At 45.8% G+C, this 21563-nt stretch overlaps 1 protein-coding gene across 1 annotated transcript in view; it reads right to left on the reverse strand.

The window, feature by feature from the left end:
• Nucleotides 1-21563, reverse strand: part of HDGFL2 (HDGF like 2) — a 105059-nt gene that overhangs the window by 26982 nt on the left and 56514 nt on the right. The window contains exons 9-12 of the mRNA XM_069217974.1: nucleotides 20648-21074; nucleotides 13018-13091; nucleotides 11624-11694; nucleotides 10278-10348 (exon numbers count right to left, since the gene is read on the reverse strand). Of these exons, the coding sequence (XP_069074075.1) occupies nucleotides 10278-10348; nucleotides 11624-11694; nucleotides 13018-13091; nucleotides 20648-21074 (643 nt within the window). The remainder of the gene's footprint in view (nucleotides 1-10277; nucleotides 10349-11623; nucleotides 11695-13017; nucleotides 13092-20647; nucleotides 21075-21563) is intronic.

The raw sequence follows: 21563 nt of genomic DNA on the forward strand, positions 1-21563 counted from the left end.
ACTGTATGGTTTCTGGATCGCTCCTTCAGTGAATATGACAAACATGTATGTCTACTGAGGATCTCCCTGTTTATATGGACTGAGACCCTAGAGCTTAGCTATGAGGTTGGGGGGAGGTATGCATAGTGCACCCCTATTTCACAGAGATTAGCTACTGCCCTCTCTACCAAGGTAGTGGTAGACGGACAGTGGTAGCAGCAATAAGTCTAAGCAGGGATACCTGTATCCTTGAACCCTTGGTGGAGGGGTGGGGGCGAAGGGGTTGGGGCAATGGGGTGGGAGTGGGACTACTAGCCACCCTCCTGACCAAGTCTGTGCAGTCTTCTTTGCCTGTAGTCCTGTCGCCTTTGTCTGCCTGGGATGTGTTTTTGAGAGCCAGTAGGTTCCCTACGAGAGAAAGGTGGGGTGAGTCATTGTGTTTAATGTGAGTTGAGCTGTTCTGCTTGACATTCCAGATCCCCTGTGCCCCTCCCTATTCCTTGGAGAAGCTTGGTGGGCTGGGGTAGACACTTACTCTTATCTGTATTTAGCTGCCCTAACTCTGATAGGAGGGATGATGGTCAGTGCCTCCTGGTCTGGAGTTCATTAAAATTCCTTTCTGGTGAATAGCCCGGGCTGATACCAAGAGCCTGTCCTGAAGCACTGGAACTCATCCTACACAATTCTTACATGTCTTATACAGGCAGTGAGTATGACACAGATACGCCTCATGACTGGAGGGGCACTCACTACTCAAACATAGCAGACCCTCTGATTGTCTCAGCCTTTCAATCAGAGGTGATAAAAGTCTGGCCTCCGTGGTTGTTCAAGACTGGCCTTCGGTTCTAACAAGCATCTACAGAAGCCAGCTGTGGACCCGCGGTGTAAAGGCAAGGAAGCTTGCTCACCGCATCTGAACTTGAGTTTTCTCTGTGACGGATGGATTCTGCTGTGAAGGAATTTGCCAGCTGTGAAAGAGTAAAAGGATCCATCAGCAAGCTGAATGCAGATGCAGAGGACCACCTGTTTGTTGGGTTTGTCGAGTGGAGCAGCATCGGCTTGGAAGACCAGAAAAGTGCAAACAGCTGCTCAAGATAAGGAAGCTTGCAGCACATCAACAGGGGGAGACAGGGAAGCTGGATTCCATCAAGCCTTTGAAGGTGAGGTAACGTCTGTGCTGTTGGAGCCTGGGATTTTTACAGCTACAATCTGTAGCTGGGGGAAGAATGTTCTGTGGTATAGGCCCCCTACCTTTCACTTTGTGACACATGGGGGAACCAGGGTGTATTGGCACTCTGGCCAGCTAATACCCTCCTACAGCTAGCCAGTGGCTACTGGTCTAGTCAGACTCCAGTAAACTATGCCAAGACATGAGGCACCTGTTATCAGATCCCAGACGCCACCAAAGCAGTGTCCTTGCTAAGGACAGGAAGGCACTTCTGTTCTTTAGGTGGTGGGTTCTGGGGCTGATCTGGAATGTTTATATACGTTGAAACTACACCATTACCATACAAGGCTGGGTATCCTAGCTCTAGCGAATGAGAGCAACCTTGTGCAACATGGTCTGTGATCTGCAATGCTAATTGTTTGTCTACATGCAAACTGTGTTTGTATAGTGCTTAGTGTCTAGGCGATATAATACTGTTCTTGGTCAGAACTCTGGCCCAGAGGGTTGCAGGGGTGTCTGGTTTTCACGGTTTCTCCTAGTTTTAAGTGTAGTATATTTCTCTTATGTGTATTAAAGTACTTTTCCTTTTAAAAAGTAAAGAACTGACTGGACATAGATCTTATTAGCTGGTATTACAGTGTACCCTGTATTCTAAATGTCTAAACCCACCTCACCTCCTTAAGTAAATCTTGCACTGCTTTGCCTCGCTAACCTGGTAGTCAAGTGCTAGAGAGAAATACTTGGTTATCCAGTTTTGGGTCCACTAGTACTGAGGCCCCAGGAGTCCAGTGGGGGACACTCCAGTTGATGCGATTTGAGCGGGGTAGTCAGAGTGCCCTGGTGCCCAGGAAACCAGTTCTAACATTGGGGGCAAGCAGTGTTGGATCATTGGACTTCAGGCACAGTGGACACTTATGCGAGTTGGTAAGTCCAGCAGATACTCATAAACTATATGTAAAAGGGCAGACAACAGTGGAGAGTCATTTGAACTGCAGAACCTGACCATAGAGGAATTAAAGCAAATGTGTGCTGACAGGGGCAGGAAGGTCTCAAGGTCTAAGGACAGGTAACACATGATTAGCCACATGAGAAAGTGCTTTGAGGAAGAGGTCACTGCAGTGTGGGAGAGGTGGAGAGCACTGTTGTTACAAGCCTGACAAGTTCATCAGGGCAGGCTTCCCATACACTTGCTCCTAGGCTTTCCCCTACACCTGTCCCTAGCCATTCCCCTAGGTTTTCCCCTACACCTGCCCTTAGAATTTTACTTCCCCTATCTCTAGAGCTAACTTTTCCCCTGCCGCAGGATTTGCCTCCTTACGAGGGGCTGACTTAGCTGAGACCCTGGAACTCTAGCTGAAACTTCAAGAAGCTAAGTATTTAGCAGAGAAGAAAGCAAAGCAAGGGAAATTTGAGAGGGAGAAGCTAAGGTTGGCCCACCAGACAGAATAGCAGCAAACGGCAAGACAGAAACAGTGGGCTTGGATGGAGAAGGAGGGAAAGGCAAGAGAAAGAAGTATAGGGAACTAGAAAAAGAGCGGCTAGTACTGGAGACAGAAAAGCTGAAATTGGCAGCGGAGAGAGAGCTTAGCTCTAAGGACAGTGAGTCCTCTTCAAAGTCCAAGGACAAGGAAAACACTACCAAGGTACCAAAGGAATTGATACACATGTCAGTCCTGGGAACTGATATTCTCAACTGGATGTATGCTTTTGATCTTGCATGTAAGGCTCAATGTCTGAATGGTCAGTCCAAAGCAGCAACACTAATGAGTCGTCTCCCGCAGGAAGAAACCGAAGTAATTGAACGGATGCTTGAGAAAGACAGTCTGACATATGAGTGCATGAGGGATGCTTTGATTAGACTTTCGGGTGAAACCAGCCCAGAACGTAAAAAGTTTCTGTGGAAATAAGAAGGCTGAAACTACACCATTACCATACAAGGATTGGTGGTATGGCTCTAGCGAATGAGAGCAACCCTGTGCAACATAGTCTGTGATATGCAATGCTAATTGCTTGTCTACATGCGAACTGAATTTGTATAGTGCTTAGTGTCTAGGTGCTATAATACTGTTTGGGGTCAGAACTCTGGCCCAGAGGGTTGTGTAGATGTCTGGTTTTCACTGTTTATTCTAGTTTTATGTGTAGTATTTTCCTCTTATGTGTCCTAAGGAAAATGTCACTTACCCAGTGTACATCTGTTCGTGGCATTAGTCGCTGCAGATTCACATGCTGTGCATAGTCTGCCGTCTGGTGTTGGGTCGGAGTGTTACAAGTTGTTTTTCTTCGAAGAAGTCTTTTCGAGCCACGAGACCGAGGGACTCCTCCTACTTTGGTTCCATTGCGCATGGGCGTCGACTCCATGTTAGATTGTTTTCCCCGCAGAGGGTGAGGTAGGAGTTGTGTATGTTAGTAATAGTGCCCATGCAATGGAATGAATAAGTATGTACAAAATGAATGTTAAAGTAATATATTTACAAATGTACAAATGTTGAAGATTACTTCCAAACGGCTACAGGCTCCCGGGGAGGCGGGTGGGCGCATGTGAATCTGCAGCGACTAATGCCACGAACAGATGTACACTGGGTAAGTGACATTTTCCGTTCGGTGGCATGTGTAGCTGCAGATACACATGCTGTGCATAGACTAGTAAGCAGTTATCTCCCCAAAAGCGGTGGTTCAGCCTGTAGGAGTGGAAGTAGTTTGAAATAAAGTTCTTAGTACAGCTTGGCCTACTGTGGCTTGTTGTGCAGATAACACGTCTACACAGTAGTGCTTAGTAAATGTGTGAGGCGTAGACCATGTTGCTGCCTTACATATTTCGTTCATTGGAATATTTCCTAGAAAGGCCATGGTAGCACCTTTCTTTCTGGTTGAGTGTGCCTTTGGTGTAATAGGCAGCTGTCTCTTTGCTTTAAGATAGCAGGTTTGGAGGCACCTAACTATCCATCTAGCTATACCTTGTTTTGATATTGGATTTCCTGTATGAGGTTTTTGAAATGCAATAAATAGTTGTTTTGTTTTCCTAATTAGTTTTGTTCTGTCAATGTAGTACATTAGTGCTCTTTTGATGTCTAATGTATGTAGTGCTCTTTCAGCTATTGAGTCTGGCTGTGGAAAGAACACTGGCAATTCTACTGTTTGATTTAAGTGGAACGGTGAGATGACCTTTGGTAAGAATTTTGGGTTGGTTCTTAGAACTACCTTATTTTTGTGTATTTGAATAAATGGTTCTTGTATAGTAAATGCCTGAATTTCACTTACTTTTCTTAGAGATGTAATGGCAATGAGAAATGCAACTTTCCACGTTAGATATTGCATTTCGCAAGAATGCATGGGTTCAAAAGGTGGACCCATGAGTCTTGTTAAGACAATATTGAGGTTCCATGAAGGAACAGGTGGTGTCCTTGGTGGTATAATTCTTTTTAGGCCTTCCATAAATGCTTTAATGACAGGTATTCTAAATAGGGAAGTTGAAGGAGTAATTTGCAGGTATGCAGATATTGCTGCGAGATGTATCTTTATGGAAGAGAAAGCTAGATTTGACTTTTGCAAATGTAGTAAATACCCTACAACATCTTTTGGAGATGCATGCAATGGTTGAACTTGATTATTATGGCAGTAGCAAACAAATCTTTTCCATTTACTTGCATAGCAGTGTCTAGTGGATGGCCTTCTAGCTTGTCTTATGACCTCCATACATTCCTGTGTGAGGTTTAAGTGTCCAAATTCTAGGATTTCAGGAGCCAAATTGCTAGATTCAGCGATGCTGGGTTTGGATGCCTGATTTGTTGCTTGTGTTGTGTTAACAGATCTGGCCTGTTGGGTAGTTTGACATGAGGTACTACTGACAGGTCTAGTAGTGTTGTATACCAAGGTTGTCTTGCCCATGTTGGTGCTATTAGAATGAGTTCGAGTTTGTTTTGACTCAATCTGTTTACTAGATATGGAAGGAGAGGGAGAGGGGGAAAAGTGTATGCAAATATCCCTGACCAATTCATCCATAGAGCATTGCCTTGAGATTGCCGGTGTGGGTACCTGGATGCGAAGTTTTGGCATTTTGCGTTTTCTTTTGTTGCAAACAGATCTATTTGAGGTGTTCCCCAAATTTGGAAGTAAGTGTTCAGGATTTGGGTGTGAATCTCCCATTCGTGGACCTGTTGGTGATCCCGAGAGAGACTGTCTGCTAGCTGGTTCTGGATCCCTGGAATAAACTGTGCTATTAGGCGAATGTGGTTGTCAATTGCCCAATGCCATATTTTTTGTGTTAGGAGACACAACTGTGTTGAGTGTGTCCCCCCTGTTTGTTTAAATAATACATTGTTGTCATGTTGTCTGTTTTGACCAGAATGTATTTGTGGGTTATTATGGGTTGGAATGCTTTCAACGCTAGAAATACTGCTAACAATTCGAGGTGATTGATATGAAACTTTCTTTGATGTACGTCCCATTGTCCTTGTATGCTTCGTTGATTGAGGTGTGCCCCCCCACCCTGTCATGGAAGCATCTGTTGTTATCACGTATTGTGGCACTGGGTCTTGGAAAGGCCGCCCTTTGTTTAAATTTGTACTGTTCCACCATAGAAGCGAGATATATGTTTGGCGGTCTATCAACACCAGATCTAGAAGTTGACCCTGTGCGTGTGACCATTGTGATGCTAGGCACTGTTGTAAAGGCCTCATGTGCAATCTTGCGTTTGGGACAATGGCTATGCATGAGGACATCATGCCTAGGAGTTTTAATACCATCTTTGCATGTACTTTTTGTGTTGGATACATAGCTTGTATCACCTTGTCAAAATTGTGAACCCTTTGTGGACTTGGAGTGGCTATCCCCTTTGTTGTGTTGATTGTCGCTCCTAAGTATTGCTGTGTTTGACACGGCAGAATGTGTGACTTTGCATAGTTGATGGAGAAACCCAGTTTGCAAAGGGTTTGTATAACATAATCTGTGTGGTGTGAACACTTTGTTAGCGAGTTGGTTTTTATTAACCAATCGTCTAGGTACGGGAACACGTGTATTTGCTGCCTTCTGATATGTGCAGCTACTACTGCTAGACATTTCGTAAAGACTCTTGGCGCGGTTGTTATTCCGAATGGCAACACTTTGAATTGGTAGTGTATTCCTTTGAATACGAACCGTAGGTATTTCCTGTGCGAGGGATGTATCGGTATATGGAAATACGCGTCTTTTAGATCTAAGGTTGTCATGTAGTCCTGCTGTTTCAGTAGTGGTATTACGTCTTGTAACGTGACCATGTGAAAGTGTTCTGATTTGATGAAGGTGTTTAATGTTCTGAGATCTAATATCGGTCTCAGAGTTTTGTCCTTTTTTGGTATTAGAAAGTACAGTGAGTAAACTCCTATGTTCTTTTGTGGACCTGGTACTAATTCTATTGCGTCTTTTTGCAGTAATGCTTGAACTTCTAGTTGTAGAAGGTCTAAATGCTGTTTTGACATATTTTGTGTTTTCAGTGGGACGTTTGGAGGGAGTTGGAGAAATTCTATGCAATAACCATGTTGGATAATTGCTAAGACCCAAGTGTCTGTTGTTATCTCCTCCCAAGATTTGTAGAACTGGCTTAGTCTTCCCCCCACTGGTGTTGTGTGAAGGGGTTGAGTGACTTGTGAGTCACTGCTTGTTTTGAGGGGTTTTGGGCCCTTGAAATTTTCCCCGGTTTCTTGGGAATTGGCCCCCTCTGTATTGGCCCCGAAAGCCTCCCCTTTGATACTGTCCCTGGTAGGTAGACGGTGTTGTTTGTGAGGTGCTGGCTTGTGTGGCTTGACCTCGAAACCCTCCTCTGAAAGTAGTTTTGCGAAATGTGCCAAATGTGCCTCTGCCCTGCGGGGAATAGAGTGCGCCCATGGCTTTAGCCGTGTCAGTGTCTTTCTTTAATTTTTCTATTGCAGTGTCCACTTCTGGTCCAAACAATTGTTGTTCATTGAACGGCATATTGAGCACTGCCTGTTGTATCTCAGGTTTGAAGCCGGGTGTGCGCAGCCATGCGTGCCTCCTTATCGTTACAGCAGTATTTATAGTTCTTGCAGCTGTATCTGCTGCATCCATAGAAGAACGGATTTGGTTGTTGGATATGTTTTGTCCCTCTTCAACCACTTGTTTTGCCCGTTTTTTGAATTCTTTGGGGAGGTGCTCGATGAGATGCTGCATCTCGTCCCAATGGGCTCTGTCATATTGCGCTAGGAGTGCCTGCGAGTTGGCGATGCGCCACTGATTTGCAGCTTGTACTGCAACCCTTTTCCCGGCTGCATCAAACTTTCGGCTCTCCTTGTCTGGAGGTGGTGCGTCGCCTGATGTGTGCGAGTTGGCTCTTTTACGAGCTGCTCCTACGACAACTGAATCTGGTGTCAGCTGTGATGTAATAAAAGCAGGGTCTGTGGGTGGTGCCTTGTATTTCTTCTCCACCCTTGGGGTTATTGCTCTGCTTTCAACTGGCTCCTTAAAGATTTGTTTAGCGTGCCTTAGCATTCCCGGGAGCATAGGAAGGCTTTGATAATTGCTATGGGTGGAGGACAGGGTGTTAAAAAGGAAGTCATCCTCCATAGGCTCTGAATGTAGCGATACGTTATGAAACTCTGCTGCCCTAGCTACCACCGGAGCATACGCTGTACTGTCCTCAGGTGGTGAGGGCTTAGTGGGGTACGACTCAGGGCTATTGTCCGATACTGGGGCGTCATAGAGATCCCATGCGTCCTGGTCATCTTGGCTCATGGTGGTATGAGCTGGTGATTGTGACTGAGTCTGTGCCGGTGATATAGGAGTTGCCGGTGGTGGAGTTACCTTCTTTACCACTTTTGCTTGTGGTGTTTTTTCTTGTTGTTGGAAATCCAGTTTCCTTTTTCTTCTGATTGGGGGAAGGGTGCTGATCTTCCCTGTACCACTTTGTATAAAGATCCGCTTTTGCGTGTGATCTACAGCTGTTGTTTGTAATTCCTCCTCAAATCTGTGTTTTTGAAGTTGGGAGGACAGTGATTGTTCCTCTGAGTAGGAACTGGCTTTCGGTTCGGTTGCTGGGCGTTTTGGCACGAAACCGTGTCTTTTGTTGTTTTCGGCTCCGAAGAGATTTTCCTCTTTTTCGGTGTCGTACCTTCTTGGCGTCGACCATCTTCGGTGCCACTATCTCTGTGCCGAGCGGCTTCGGTGCCGCTGTCTTGGTGTCGACCCTTTTCTGCGGCACTTTCTCGGTCCAGAGATTGCTGCGTGCCTCGACCTGAGTCGGACGATCTCGGCACCAGCTCGCCCTTTTTCGGTGCCGATGGACGGTCACCTACTTTATGGGTTGAGCCATGGCCTGTCGGCAGTGGCGTCCCCTGGGCTTTGTCTGTTTTTCTGTGTGATGCTTGTTTCGACGTCTTACTCACGGTTTCTTCGACGTCGAATTCTTCGGAATCCGATTCGTGGATGGAGAATGTTTCTTCTTCTCCCTTTTCCTCGAACCGTTGTTGTCCTGTCGGCGTGGACGCCATCTGCAACCTTCTGGCTCTCCGGTCTCGGAGCGTTTTTCCTCGACCGAAACGCTCGACAGGCCTCACACGTCTCTTCTTTGTGCTCGGGTGACAGGCACAAGTTACAGACCAAATGTTGGTCTGTATAGGGATATTTACTGTGGCATTTAGGACAGAATCGGAACGGGGTCCGTTCCATCAGTCTCGATGTTGCACGCGGTCAGGCCGACCAGGCCCCGACGGGGGATCGAAATTACCCCGAAGGGCTACCGGAGCTCTTCAAGATTCGGTGTCGATTCTAATCTAACCCGATACCGAACGAAACAATACCAACAAATTTTCTGTTGATTCTGACTAACTTTCCGACCCGAAACACGGAGCGAAAAGGAACATGTCCGAACCCGATGGCGGAAAATAAACAATCTAACATGGAGTCGACGCCCATGCGCAATGGAACCAAAGTAGGAGGAGTCCCTCGGTCTCGTGACTCGAAAAGACTTCTTCGAAGAAAAACAACTTGTAACACTCCGACCCAACACCAGACGGCGGACTATGCACAGCATGTGTATCTGCAGCTACACATGCCACCGAACAGTACTTTTCCTTTTAAAAAGTAAAGAACTGACTGGACGTTGATCTTATTAGCTGGTATTACAGTGTACCCTGTATTCTGAATGTCTAAACTCACCTCCTTGAGTAAGCAGTGGACTGCTCTCCCTCGCTAACCTGAGAGTCAAGTGCTAGAGAGGAGTACCTGGTTATCCACTTTCGGGTCCACCCTTACAGAGGCCACAGGACACCAGTGGGGGACACTCCAGTTGATGCGATTGGAGCGGGGTAGTCCGAGTGCCCTGGTGCCCAGGAAACTGGGACTAACAGCTGCATGCATGAGTTCCTTGCAGGGACGCGTTTTTGGAGGAAGGAGGGAGAGAGGTTCGGAGTGAGAATTCAAAAGCACAACTAATGAGACTACACAAACGTTTTTAAGAGGCGGTTACTTCACTATGGGAAAGCAAGGATCAGCACTGATTAAGAAAGCAAAATGAAAGTGCTGGATCTAAGGCCTGAAGAACAATAAAATGAAAAGTAAGTGATTGTGGCTCTTGGTGACACACGTGGAAGATAACAGCCTCAGGCAAAAGCAAAACAAAGTAGAAATTAGGTCTTGATCTGCTTTAGATCAATTTAAAAAATACGTTTTTCAATTTATGACCAATTCATGGTCTAAGTGTAATCTATTGCCTGCACCATCTACCCTCTAAAACATAAAGACCTTGTGTTGTAGATGTTTATAACACAAGATTGCCTGTATTTAATACAAGTGGTACACCACCATTGCTACCAGTTTTCACTGAACCATTTTCGGCAGTCATTCCACTAGATGTATTCATATCCTTCATATGCCCTTTCATGTAATCCTTTGCTTCAAATACTCTTGTTTTTTTGTTTTTTTTTAAGTCACCACACAGTACCTACCGCATTACTTTCTGTAACCCTCTTCTCTCAGAATTTCCTGGTATTTAGGGTAACCAACGGGCTACTGTAACCTGTACCACACAACAGTGTCCAATTTCACAACCTAGCCCCCCCAAAATCCTAGATTCACTGCACCTGTACAACCCTTCGAACCCAAGTTTGCTGCTCTCGCAGCACTCCTGAAACTTTCTACTTACTGGATTGTCCACTTTTAATGCAAACTTGATTTCACTGTGGAGCTTATGTAGTTGCTCTTCCACAGAAGGCTCTGAAATGAAAGAGGATAAGATGAGCACATCTCCAGCTTCAGTCAATAAAGGGGTTGTTACTGCAGTGTAAACTGTGCTTTACAGAAACAGATACCCTTATATAATATAATAACTTTGGGCGAAGGGAACAAAGTTACTACTTGCCACAAATCAAGGCTGAACTAGTAAAGTTCAGCCTGGTACCTACAAGTAGTTCCTAATAGGTGCAATACAGACAATTAAAAAAATGTTGGGTATTGTTATGTAACAGAAGGCAGTAAGAAGGAAGGTATACATCCAACTTAATCTATTACATGAAGGTTTTGTTATAGTCCCTTTTCCAAAGCAACCTAAAATACAAACAGGTCATGGGAAATGACAAAGGGGATCACACTTAAAGAAACTATAAAAAAAGTTAAAAAAAATAAAAATAAAAAAAACACTGATCAAGATGTACTGGAGAAAAGGTCTTTTTAGAAATGCACTTGAGAAGTTGGGCCTCATATTACAGTAGAAACAGACCTTCAGCTGTTAATCTCAGTGACCAAAACTACCACACAAAGAACTTCTGAACAGGATAGGGGCATCTGCAAACAACACATTCAAACTGTGCACTGCATGAAACGAGAAGGAGAAATATCATGGTTGTTTTTACCGTGCTTAATTTGTACAATAACGATTACCAGTGCCCAAAACTCTTCTCAGAAGCAAGCATCTGGCACCATTTAATACCAGTGTGCCAAATAACAAGGCTGCTTGGTCTTCAATCCACTACTAGACACTGATGCTCCTTTTTGTATTATTCTTGCAGGTTTCACCCTTTCCATCTTTCTCTTCCTTCTCTTTTCCCTTTTGTGTGTTTTTCCCTCTTGTGCTCACAGGAGACATCTGATGAGGAAAATGAGTGCCTCGGGACCTCCCCCCCACCCTCCCTCCCCGGGCAAAGCGAACACCAATTACTGCTTCCCAGAGTGCATAAGATTCTAAAATTGAAGACAACAGCGTGTAACTTTCTGGCATCCATGTTCTGCTGCTGGTTTCACCAAAGAAGAGAAATTCTACACAAAAGCTAATGCTGTAACCTAATCAAGTCTAGCCTGTGATGCCTCGAACAACACATGCCCTGCTACTATTGAAAGCTGCAGTGCGTGGAGTGGGCAAAAGGGCATCAGTAGGTTTCTTTCAAAATATAAGCAGCCCCTCCCCAACATATTACATCTTTCACTGTTCTAGTGCATTCCTTTTATATGCTCAATCGGTTTAGAAGGAGATTCCAACTTTCCAACTTCCCTTACCTTTTTTCTTTTCCGCTCTCCTCTCAAAAATGGGTTCAGGCTTTTTCTTGGGTTTGTCCACTTTGGAGGGTCTGAAACAAAGATGGATGAAAAAGAAAAAGCAATGAAGTAAGCTATGGTGAAATCTATGTCCACTGAATTATCAAGTAAGAGTTTCTGAAGGAAATAGTAGTGACTGTACTCCTCCCATGTTGGGAAGCTGCAAATACTAACCCCTAGAATATGATGGAGTGATGCGTTCCTGATAAATGTAGCACTTTATTTACTTAGCATTTATATAGAATTGTAAAATCGTGCAGCAACATTGATGCAATATAAAGTGCATCGTGCAGGAACTAGAAGTCCACTTACAGGAATAAAAGGGTCACAATGAGGCATTAAAGTGATATACATAACGATATAATCATATAACAGTCATTTGGCAGCTGCAGATGAGCACACACAACGTGGAGGATGTTGGCCCGACTAGTAAAGTTGAAAGATTGTTAATATAAAAGTGGATGGACAGGCAGAGGATAAAGGACTGAACAACATGTTCTATTCTGGGGAACAGACAATTATGCTGGTTAAGTGACAATAGGTCCTGCAAAGGGTATTTTAGATTGAGTAGGCTTGAACAGAAGCAGAAGCGATTTTAAAGTCTAGTTTCGTTTTAATTATTTGTGCAGCACAGAACTCTGACAAAGGCACAGATGCACAGTCAGTACACCGAACCACAAGAACACATACAGAAAAGTAGAAGGGACATTAACTTGTGCCACACTAATATCTGTGGATGGCGCTTTCTTGTGATGGACATATTAGGGCCCTTTACAATTAATACACGGTGGCTAGCTGAGAATTTAGTCTTCAGATCATCAATGGAAAGTTTTCAGGTGCATTGTTACTTGCAAAAACCTGCTTGGGCACATGCCAGTGGAATTCTTACTGTCCCAACTTGTGTAGTACAAAGCACTAAATGAAATGTACCTAGCAGATTTGAGAAGCAGAGTATTTTCCTTCCAAGAAGAAAGATTAATGGAGATGACGGAATACAGACATACCTTGAGAAAATCAGACACGGCTAAGGACAGCTAAAAAAAAAAAAAAATCTTTGGGGAAAAATATACTAGCGTAGAGGACAGAACAGTGGAACCTGCTTTACAACTTCTTGAAACCAGCCTGTCTCCTTGCCAGTAAACATGGCTCTAGGGGTCTCCAGAGTAAAATCATTCAACACAAAGTGAAATTAGATCTCAGAATGCTGTGCCACCAAATTGGCAGCAGACAAAACAAAAGACAATGATATTAAGGGATGGAGAGGAATTGCCCAAGACTTTGCATCTCACCAAGCAGAGAAGAAGCAGAAGAGGGAAAAGTGCTCACTGTGTTTTTATTGACTGCACAAGACGTACCTGCCTCTGGGCTTTTCTTTCTGAGCAGATTTTCTCTGCGACTCGGGCGGCCTCTTTTTTGCTGGTTTCCGTACCTTTTACATAAAAATGAAGAAACAAAAATTCAACAGAGCAGAACATACCATGCACAGCATCATTCTGGTCAAAGCTAAGTTGTGCGCTCACAATCTTAGGAACCTAAACTGAGAACACCAAGTCCCCTCTAAACTCCCTCCCCCAACACATACGGCTTAACAGAGAGTGAAGCATAAGTAGAATCCAGGGCAAAACAGGGTGTGGGGAAGCAAACTTTGAGCTCTTAACCGAGGAGGTTTTTAGAAAAACCTTAGTTAAATAGGCAGAAACCTAAGCGATAATTCACTTTCAATGTTTAAAATTAAAGGAGAAGCAGGGCCTCTCCTCTATCTTGTGACTATGTTTAGCACTCCAAACCTGGATACGGCCATCAACATCCTACTCACTGTACACCTGGAGAGAAAACCTGCTGGGCCCCTCCCAATAAGGATTCAGAACAAATCACACCGCAGACAGCCCTGATCGCCGCAACAGACGACATCCGCACCCTACTTGACCTCTCTGCACCCTTCAACACCATCTTCCACCACACACATATCGATCAACTGCACCAGATCAGACTCAGAGAGGACACCCTTAGATGGACGGTACCTTTTCTCACGTGGCGTGTACCCACAGAAACCGAACCCAAACCTTGTGTTGTCGCCTCTCAACCCAAACACACCCCCTGCGGCATCCCTCAAGGCTCATCTCTCAGTCCAAAACCCGTCAAAATCTACATGACTCCACTCGCAGACATGGTCAGACCCCACATCAACATCATCTCCTACACCGATGACACCCAACTCGTCCTCCTGCTCTCCGTGGACCCCACCACGACAAATACCAATTTCCACAACTGTATGAAAAATGTTTCATCCTAGATGAAGAACAGCTGCCTGAAACTCAACATGGACAAAACAGAAGTCCTGATGATTAGTAGACCAACCTCCCTCTGGAATGACTCCTGGTGGCCATCGGAATTCGGACCCACCCCCATTTAAGTAGACCACGCCCACAACCTCAGCATTATCCTGGACACTGAACTCTCCATTAAATGCCAGATCAACAATGTCTCCTCAGCCTGCTTCCACACTCGCTACATGCTCCGCAAAATTTTCAAGTGGCTACTCACCAACACTAGGAAAACAATGACTCAGGCCCGCATTACCAGCCAGCTGTACTACTGCAACACACTCTATGGAGGCACCAGCACCGAACTCTTGTGAAGACTCCAGATGATCAAGAACGCAGCTGCCAGACTGGGCCTCAACCTGCCCAAGAGAACCCACATCACCCAGCACAAGACCTCCACTGGCTCCCCATCCAGAAAAGATGCCAATTCAAACTACTAGCCCATGCCTACAAAGCCCTCCACGACCAAGGACCCGCCTACATGAACCACTGCCTAAATTTCCACCTACTCTCCAGAAACCGCTGCTCACCTCACCCAGATATCACGCATCCACTGCTGCTGCACCAGAAGACGCTCTTTCACCCACCTTGCGGCCAAGTCCTGGAACACCCTCCACCTCCACATGTCACCATCTTTGATTAACTTTAGGAAGGGACTCAAGACCTTCAACTAAGACCCGCTGCTGCACAGCGCCTGGATACCCTCCTGGGTGATAAGCCGCAGTCTATAAATACGACCTGATTGATCAACCGGATTGATTTCTTTGGTAGCTTTTTCCACAAAACGTATACATGAACTAATCACACAAGTGGTATACCTTCTACATCTGTATGTTGCAAACGACTAACTGGAATTCTCTTCCATGGGATTCAGGTGGGAAATTGAGGTGTCAGTCTTTCCGGGAAGACTGAACGCTTTTGAAGCAATGGAGTCTTCAGCACTTTAACCACAGCATAGAAAACCATACTTCAATTTATTTTATTTCTTGAAATGTAAAAATCAAAAGGTTACCACATTTTCTAATTTAAAAGTGCTTGGCAAATTCGATACAAGCATTATACACAATAAGGAAAGGGGTCAGGCAGTAAGAGAAAGTTAGGAAGCAGTTACTTAGAGAAAGGCAAAATATCCACTTCCTTTTTAAAAAATATCCTTCACAATTTAGCACTATGGTTTGATATTGTGGCTAACCTGCTTGGGAATATAACTTATTTGGTATCAAATAGCACACAGGAGTGTGGAGCATGCCAATCTCAAAAGGACCTGCAATAACAGAAGCCCAAAGATATTCCAGGGAAGTCGGACCGTGGAGATAGTCACTACAGTTCAAACTGATCAGACGTTAATAGAATCCAACACCCATCCAGAGCGGTGTACATTAGTAGCGCGCACAGACACAATTTCAAACTCGGGACACTCAGATTCATTATGACCAACCTTGGGGACCAGATAAGGATAAAAATACTAGAGAGATTGTTTCTTACTACATCAGTATGTTTGTTAGCAAGTGCACAGGATAGGAGATGCAGTGAACCAATTGACAGAGTAGGGGTGTTCAGTCTGCTGTGAAGAGAGCAACACAGGGGGGCTCCAGGCCAAGAAACAGCGAGTTCCGGTAACCGCTCTGTGGCACCTTATAACATCTATTCATATGAGTCAGACGACAGGTTATCTCGTGGAACGTTAATGGTCTTTTAGTCAAAAATTAAACGCACCACCGTGTTTACCTTTGTACACATGCCGCCCTGATGTGCCCCTGCTGCGAGAGACGCACCTCTCGGGTGATCTTTGCCCCTTATTGGCCCGTAGAGGGTTTGATAGAGTGTACCACGCGGGGTTTACACGCAGATTGCGGGGAGTGGCAATACTACTGCACCGTTCATTTCCCTTAACAAAAATACAGGTGTGGAAAGACCGGCAGGGACGCTATGTGGCCATCACTGGGAAGGCAGAGGGTGTCACGATTCATGTGGTCAGTGTTTACGTCCCCCCTGCAATGGTACGAGGGACCCTCAAGGACCTAACTAAATTGCTCCTAGAATTGCCTCCGGGACTTACTATGCGGGGGAGGGGGTGGGGGACTTCAACGCGGCCCCAGACCCTGCCCTGGATGTGGCTGGCCCGCTCTCATTTTACAGGCATACAACAGTGGTGGGAATCATGGGATGGCTATCAGCAACAGGGATTTGCGAAGCTTGGCGGGTGTGGCATCCATGACGGCGGCAGTTTACCCACACATCAGTAGCCGACGGCTCGCAATCTAGAATCGACTTGGTACTGTTGCCGAGCACGGATTGCACCTGCGTCTCTCATATACTTTGCATTAAACGAGGGGTCCGTGGCTTCTTTGGGAACCCTGTGGGCGGCAAGTAAGGCGGTACTGCGAGGTGCGGCCAGAGGTCTGATACGAGAGCAGGAACGTTCGCGAGCACATAGTATTGAACAGCTCGAATTGCGAGCAATGGGTTTAGAGAAAGAATATGACACGAGCCCCAGCGAAGGGGTGGCTCGGCAGCTCCTATTAGTCCGCGAGGAAATCCGAGATCAGTCTTTAGAGGCTGCAAAGCACTTGTGGAGGGCTACTACTGCAAGGATTTATGGCTGGGGGACAAAACTGGAAAAGTGCTATACAGGCTGGTTTCTCACCACCGGTCCTCTAGGATCTTCACCGAAATTGATGGGGGGGGGGGGGGGGGGGGGGGGCGTCGCAGGTCACGTGGAAATAGCGGACGCCTTCGCCCGGTACTACCAGACACTGTATCGGGCGTTGACGCTGATTGAACCGGGCCAGGCTGGCCAGCTGCTGGAGGATGTTCCCCTTCCGTGGTTGCCCGTGGCAAAGTTGCAGATCCTGGATGAACCTATTAATGCGGAGGAAGTCGGGGCGGCTATTTCTGTATTGGGAATGGGGAAAATGCCAGGTCCTGATGGAATCCCCGTGGAGTACTATAAAGCGTTTAGGGAAGATTTGGTGCTGCACCTAATAGCACTTTTTACAGAGGTGGAGCAGCGAGGGTCATTCCCGGAGGAGCTGGACGTTGCCACCATTGTGGTGCTTCCTAAAACCCAACTCCTATCGCTACAATGTGCAGACTCTAGGCCGATATCGCTGATTAACAGCAAGGTTAAAATCTACGCCACGATTCTCGCGGCACGCCTTAAGAGAATTCTGCTGCAGCTAATACACCCTGACCAATGTGGGTTTATGGAAACTCGTAGCACTCGGCACCGCATCCGCCGACTGCATGTGGCTTTGGCCGAGCACCACCGACTGCCCCGAGATCTTGCTCTTCTATTTATAGATTTTGAAAAAGCCTTTGATTCGGTGGTCTGTTTTTTTTTATTTTTTTCAGTGCTCCGGCGGGCAGGTTTTGGTCTGAGGTTTTGCCGCCTGGTCCAAGCGCTGTATGCTAACCCCTCAGCCCGTGTGCTGGTCAATGGGGCCCTGTTCTCAGTATTTGAAGTTCGTCGGGGCACGCGGCAGGGATGCCCTCTGTCCCCCCCCTTCTATTTACCCTAGCGATTGAGCCACTAGCTCCGATGATCAGGACAGATCTAATATATCACAGCTGGAGATGGGGCCCTCCCGGTAAGACAGGATAGCTTTATATGCCGACGACATTCTGCTGTATATGGAAGAGCCCAGCGTATCGGGCCCAAGAAGTCTCCACCAGCTACGATGCTATGAGCAAGTGTCAGGACTTAGAATGAACCCTACAAAGTCGGTGTTGGTCCCCCTGGCTAGTTCACGTGACTGCTTGGCTGGCAGGCAGGACATGATATCCTTACGCAGGCTCAGCTTTAAATATCTGGGTATTTGGGTGACCCTTCTACCCGAGCTGACGTGGGCCAAAAATATGTCCCCGCTCTTGACTCGCATTAAGACGGACTTGCAAAGGTGGCAGGCATTGCCTTTAAATGTGATGGGCCGTGTGTACAAGATGTTGGTCTTACCTAGACTTCTTATGTATTTCAGAATTTCCCCCTCCCGATCCCACGCTCCTCGTTTAGAGCTTTAGAGAGCGCCACCTCATTGTTTATTTGGAAGGGAGCCAGGCATTGAGTGGCTGCACGACACTGCCGGAGAGGAATATATGACGGGGGCCTGGGTGCTTCAGCTCCTTACCTATATTATCTGGTGACCCAGCTGCTGGTGATTCATGATTGGTTCACGGGGTGGGCAGACCCGGCTTATCAGGTGTAGTTGGAGATCTTGGGTTTCCCACGTATCCTCAACGCACTATACGCGCACCCCTCCCTCAGGACATGGTAGCGATAACTAAGGTGGTTTTCCTGGCGTGGCGCTCTGCGTTACAACTCATTCGATGGAATGCGGTTGTCACCCATCAGACCCCGTTATGGAGGGGGACATGGTTGAGTGAGACGGCGGCACTGTAGGTTTTGTGGGGTGGTATCTGCTGGGTATTTCACTGGTAGGGGATGTGTGGAAAGGTAATGCATTGAAAACATTTCAGGAACTGCAGGCAGACTTCCAACTAACCCAAACGCAGTTCTTTAAATACCTCCAGCTTCGACACGCTCTGGGAGAGCATTTGCCGGGCACAGGCCCTCTGCCGGAGTTCAGCCCGCTTGAGGCCAAGCTATACATGGGGAACCTGGGAGGGAAAGGTGTTTTCCAGGTCTATAAAATGTTAGTTGACAATACTCCGGGAGACTTTGACTCATTGAGAACCAAAGGGTAATCATGGGTGGGGGCCCGGGATGAGGTAGAATGGATGGAGGCTTTGATGGCGCCAAGGGTGCTGGCGGTGTCTGCAAGACTTCGCGCAGTGCAATTCTACTATTTACACAGAGTATATCTACCGCCAATCAGGACATACGGGGCTGGTTTACGCTCCACAGCTCAATGTCCAAGGTGTGCGGGGGAGCCAGCGGACTTCTTCCATATGGTCTGGTCTGGTCTTGTCCAGTGCTACAGATATATTGGGGCAAGGTAGTCCATGAATTGAGCGAGGTGCTAGAGCAAGAGATGCAGATGTCCGCAAAACTAGTCTTGTTGGGGGTGATGGAAGAAATGGGAGGAGCGCGAGTGAAACGTGCCCTTGCAGGTACCGCCCTGCTGGTAGCAAAGAGAGATATCGCTGCTCCCTGGAACTCTTCTGCAGGTCTGCCATTCCAGAAGTGGAGAAGGGGAGTGGACTGGAGCGCAAGCCAAGAAAAGTTGTTGTATGAAGCTAGGGGTTGCCCTCGGAAACATTAGGGTTTGGGGACGGTGGCTGGGAGCAATGCGGTAGGCCGAGGGGGGTATGACTCTTACTGTGGGGTCAACACCTGAAATGCTGTTTATCTCCTAAAATGTCTTAATGTCAATGGTTAATGATGCTTTGGATTGGATCTTATTGAATAACCTGTGTCAACTGTATTGCACTTTCTCTTTTAAAAACAATAAAAATGTATCCAAAAAAAAAACTACAGAGAAAGACATTTCACAAATACAGGGAGTGGTGTGTGCTGCTAGGATGTCATTATTAGGTCTGCAATTTTTTATATATAATATCCACACACACACACACACACACACACACATCAATAAAGTTGGGTTTGACTCTGCCCAGAGAATCAATCCTCACGCAATTGGTGGATTAGCAGATCATTCCACCTCCTGAGGAGCGCTAGCATTGTTTTTACATCTGAAAAATACACTGAATCATCCTTCCTTAAATTCTTCATCATATAGCTGCACTATTTTCAGAAAGTTTTTTTTTTTTTTCTTTCTCCCTGCAAAATGCTTTTGTAATGTTTGAGTCAGGACTCAAAAGCAAGCCAGCCTAGTGGCTTTGGCAACGCTTGTTGGGAATGTGGTGCAACGTAAACGTTTTATTTACTCAAAGCAATCCTATCTTGTTGGGCTGCAATTAACCATTGCTGGTACAGGAACAAGTGTAATTCTTCAACCACATTATCAGCTTTATGTTGTTTTTAATGTATATGTAGGTGACTACCCCAGATACATATTGCTCCTTAAGAAAAAAAGAAAAAAAAAAGACCATCAAGGGGACATTACGGCAGACAAGGCCACAGGTTCTGAGCTTTCACGTAAGTTTGCGTATTTCTGAAAGCTACTTTATTAATCCAGAAAAGAGTTGACAAAGATTTCAAATGTGCCACAGTTTGAAAGACTAGCACATCTCAGGAATTTGTTTTTTTTTTAGTTCAACTGCAAGATTTGTACAATAACGATTAACAGCAGGATTTCTGACAAGTCGAGAATGAAAGGGCTCATGATTAAAAGATGATGTTTGCTGCAGAGATTTCATAGCACAACCACTAAGAGAAGATATAGGACTTTGAAAAAGTATTTGCAGAAGGGGTGGGTTGTAGAAAATTCCAACAGCCTCTGTGCTCACTTAACCCATCTACCTGTATGTGCTGGACCCATGTCTCTGCAAGGTAGTGCTTACTACATACATTCAATGCATTCTGTTTGTTTTATACAATGGGACAAAATAGAATGAATAAATTATAAAGGAGGGTCATGTGGAAAATCATAAGTCTGGTTCTGAAAGAAGTGAGTAAGTGGTAAACTAAAACTTAAAACAGAACCCAATCCAAACTACATAAAGAACAATAAATATTACAGGACTGCCAATGCCATTCACTGTCCTACAGAGTAGCCAATCAGTAAATGTCTGCTCTTACCTCTCGTTCAGAGTCCGAGCCAGAGGAGGAGGACCGCCGGATTTGTGCCTTTTTTCCCTTTTTGCCTGACCCATCGGTCGCCATCCGTGCATGTCCATCTGTTGCTGAGGGTCGGTTTTTCTTGGTGACCTTTTCAGGTTTTACCTCTTTTTCGAGTTCAGAGTCTGAGGATAATGCTGGCCGGGCTTTGGTTTTTTTTGCTTTCTTGGGAGTGCCCTCTTCCTTTGCACTGCCACCTTGGCTGCTGTCACTGTCACCTCCTTTCTCTGCCTTTTCGCGCTTCTTTGTTTCTTCCTCTTCTTTTTCTTGTTCTCGCAACCTTCGCAGCTCCTCTTCCTGTTCCTTCCGTCTGCGCTCCTCCAGTTCTTTCCGCCGTTCCTCATCACGCTTTTTCCAATCGCTAATGTGATCCACATCACTATCGCTGCTACAGACAGAGAGAGACAAAATACCTTCAATACAAGGCACACTAAGTGGTTGCATGTTAATGAACAAGTTTACTTACCAGAGATAGTACAGGAAAGCCCAGACTCCAGAGGAGAAATGTTGCACCCAAAAACGAAAACATACAGGCAAATATCATCAAAATAACCCTGACCACCCCCAAGTACAAGTGTTGTTATAAGCATTACCCAGAACCGCAGCCACTCTGCCCTCACACCTCCCCACACTACACCGTTCTCTAGTACCAAGGAGTGTCTGCCCAAGCTTCACCCCATCCTTTCTTCCTCTGACAAAGAGCATACATAATGCAAGAATCCTGCACTTGTCTGTACAGTCTTCAATCTCAATATGGTCTTAAAAGCAATGAGCAGAGTTGCTGATTGCGCGATATGTAACTCTACCCAGTTTTAAAAAACCTCTAACATGTGAAGCTAAGGTGACTGTCATGTGTTGCAAGAGGCTGTATAGGCCA

Source organism: Pleurodeles waltl, chromosome 12 (genome assembly GCF_031143425.1).
Source record: "Pleurodeles waltl isolate 20211129_DDA chromosome 12, aPleWal1.hap1.20221129, whole genome shotgun sequence".
Classification (NCBI taxonomy): Eukaryota; Metazoa; Chordata; class Amphibia; order Caudata; family Salamandridae; genus Pleurodeles; species Pleurodeles waltl.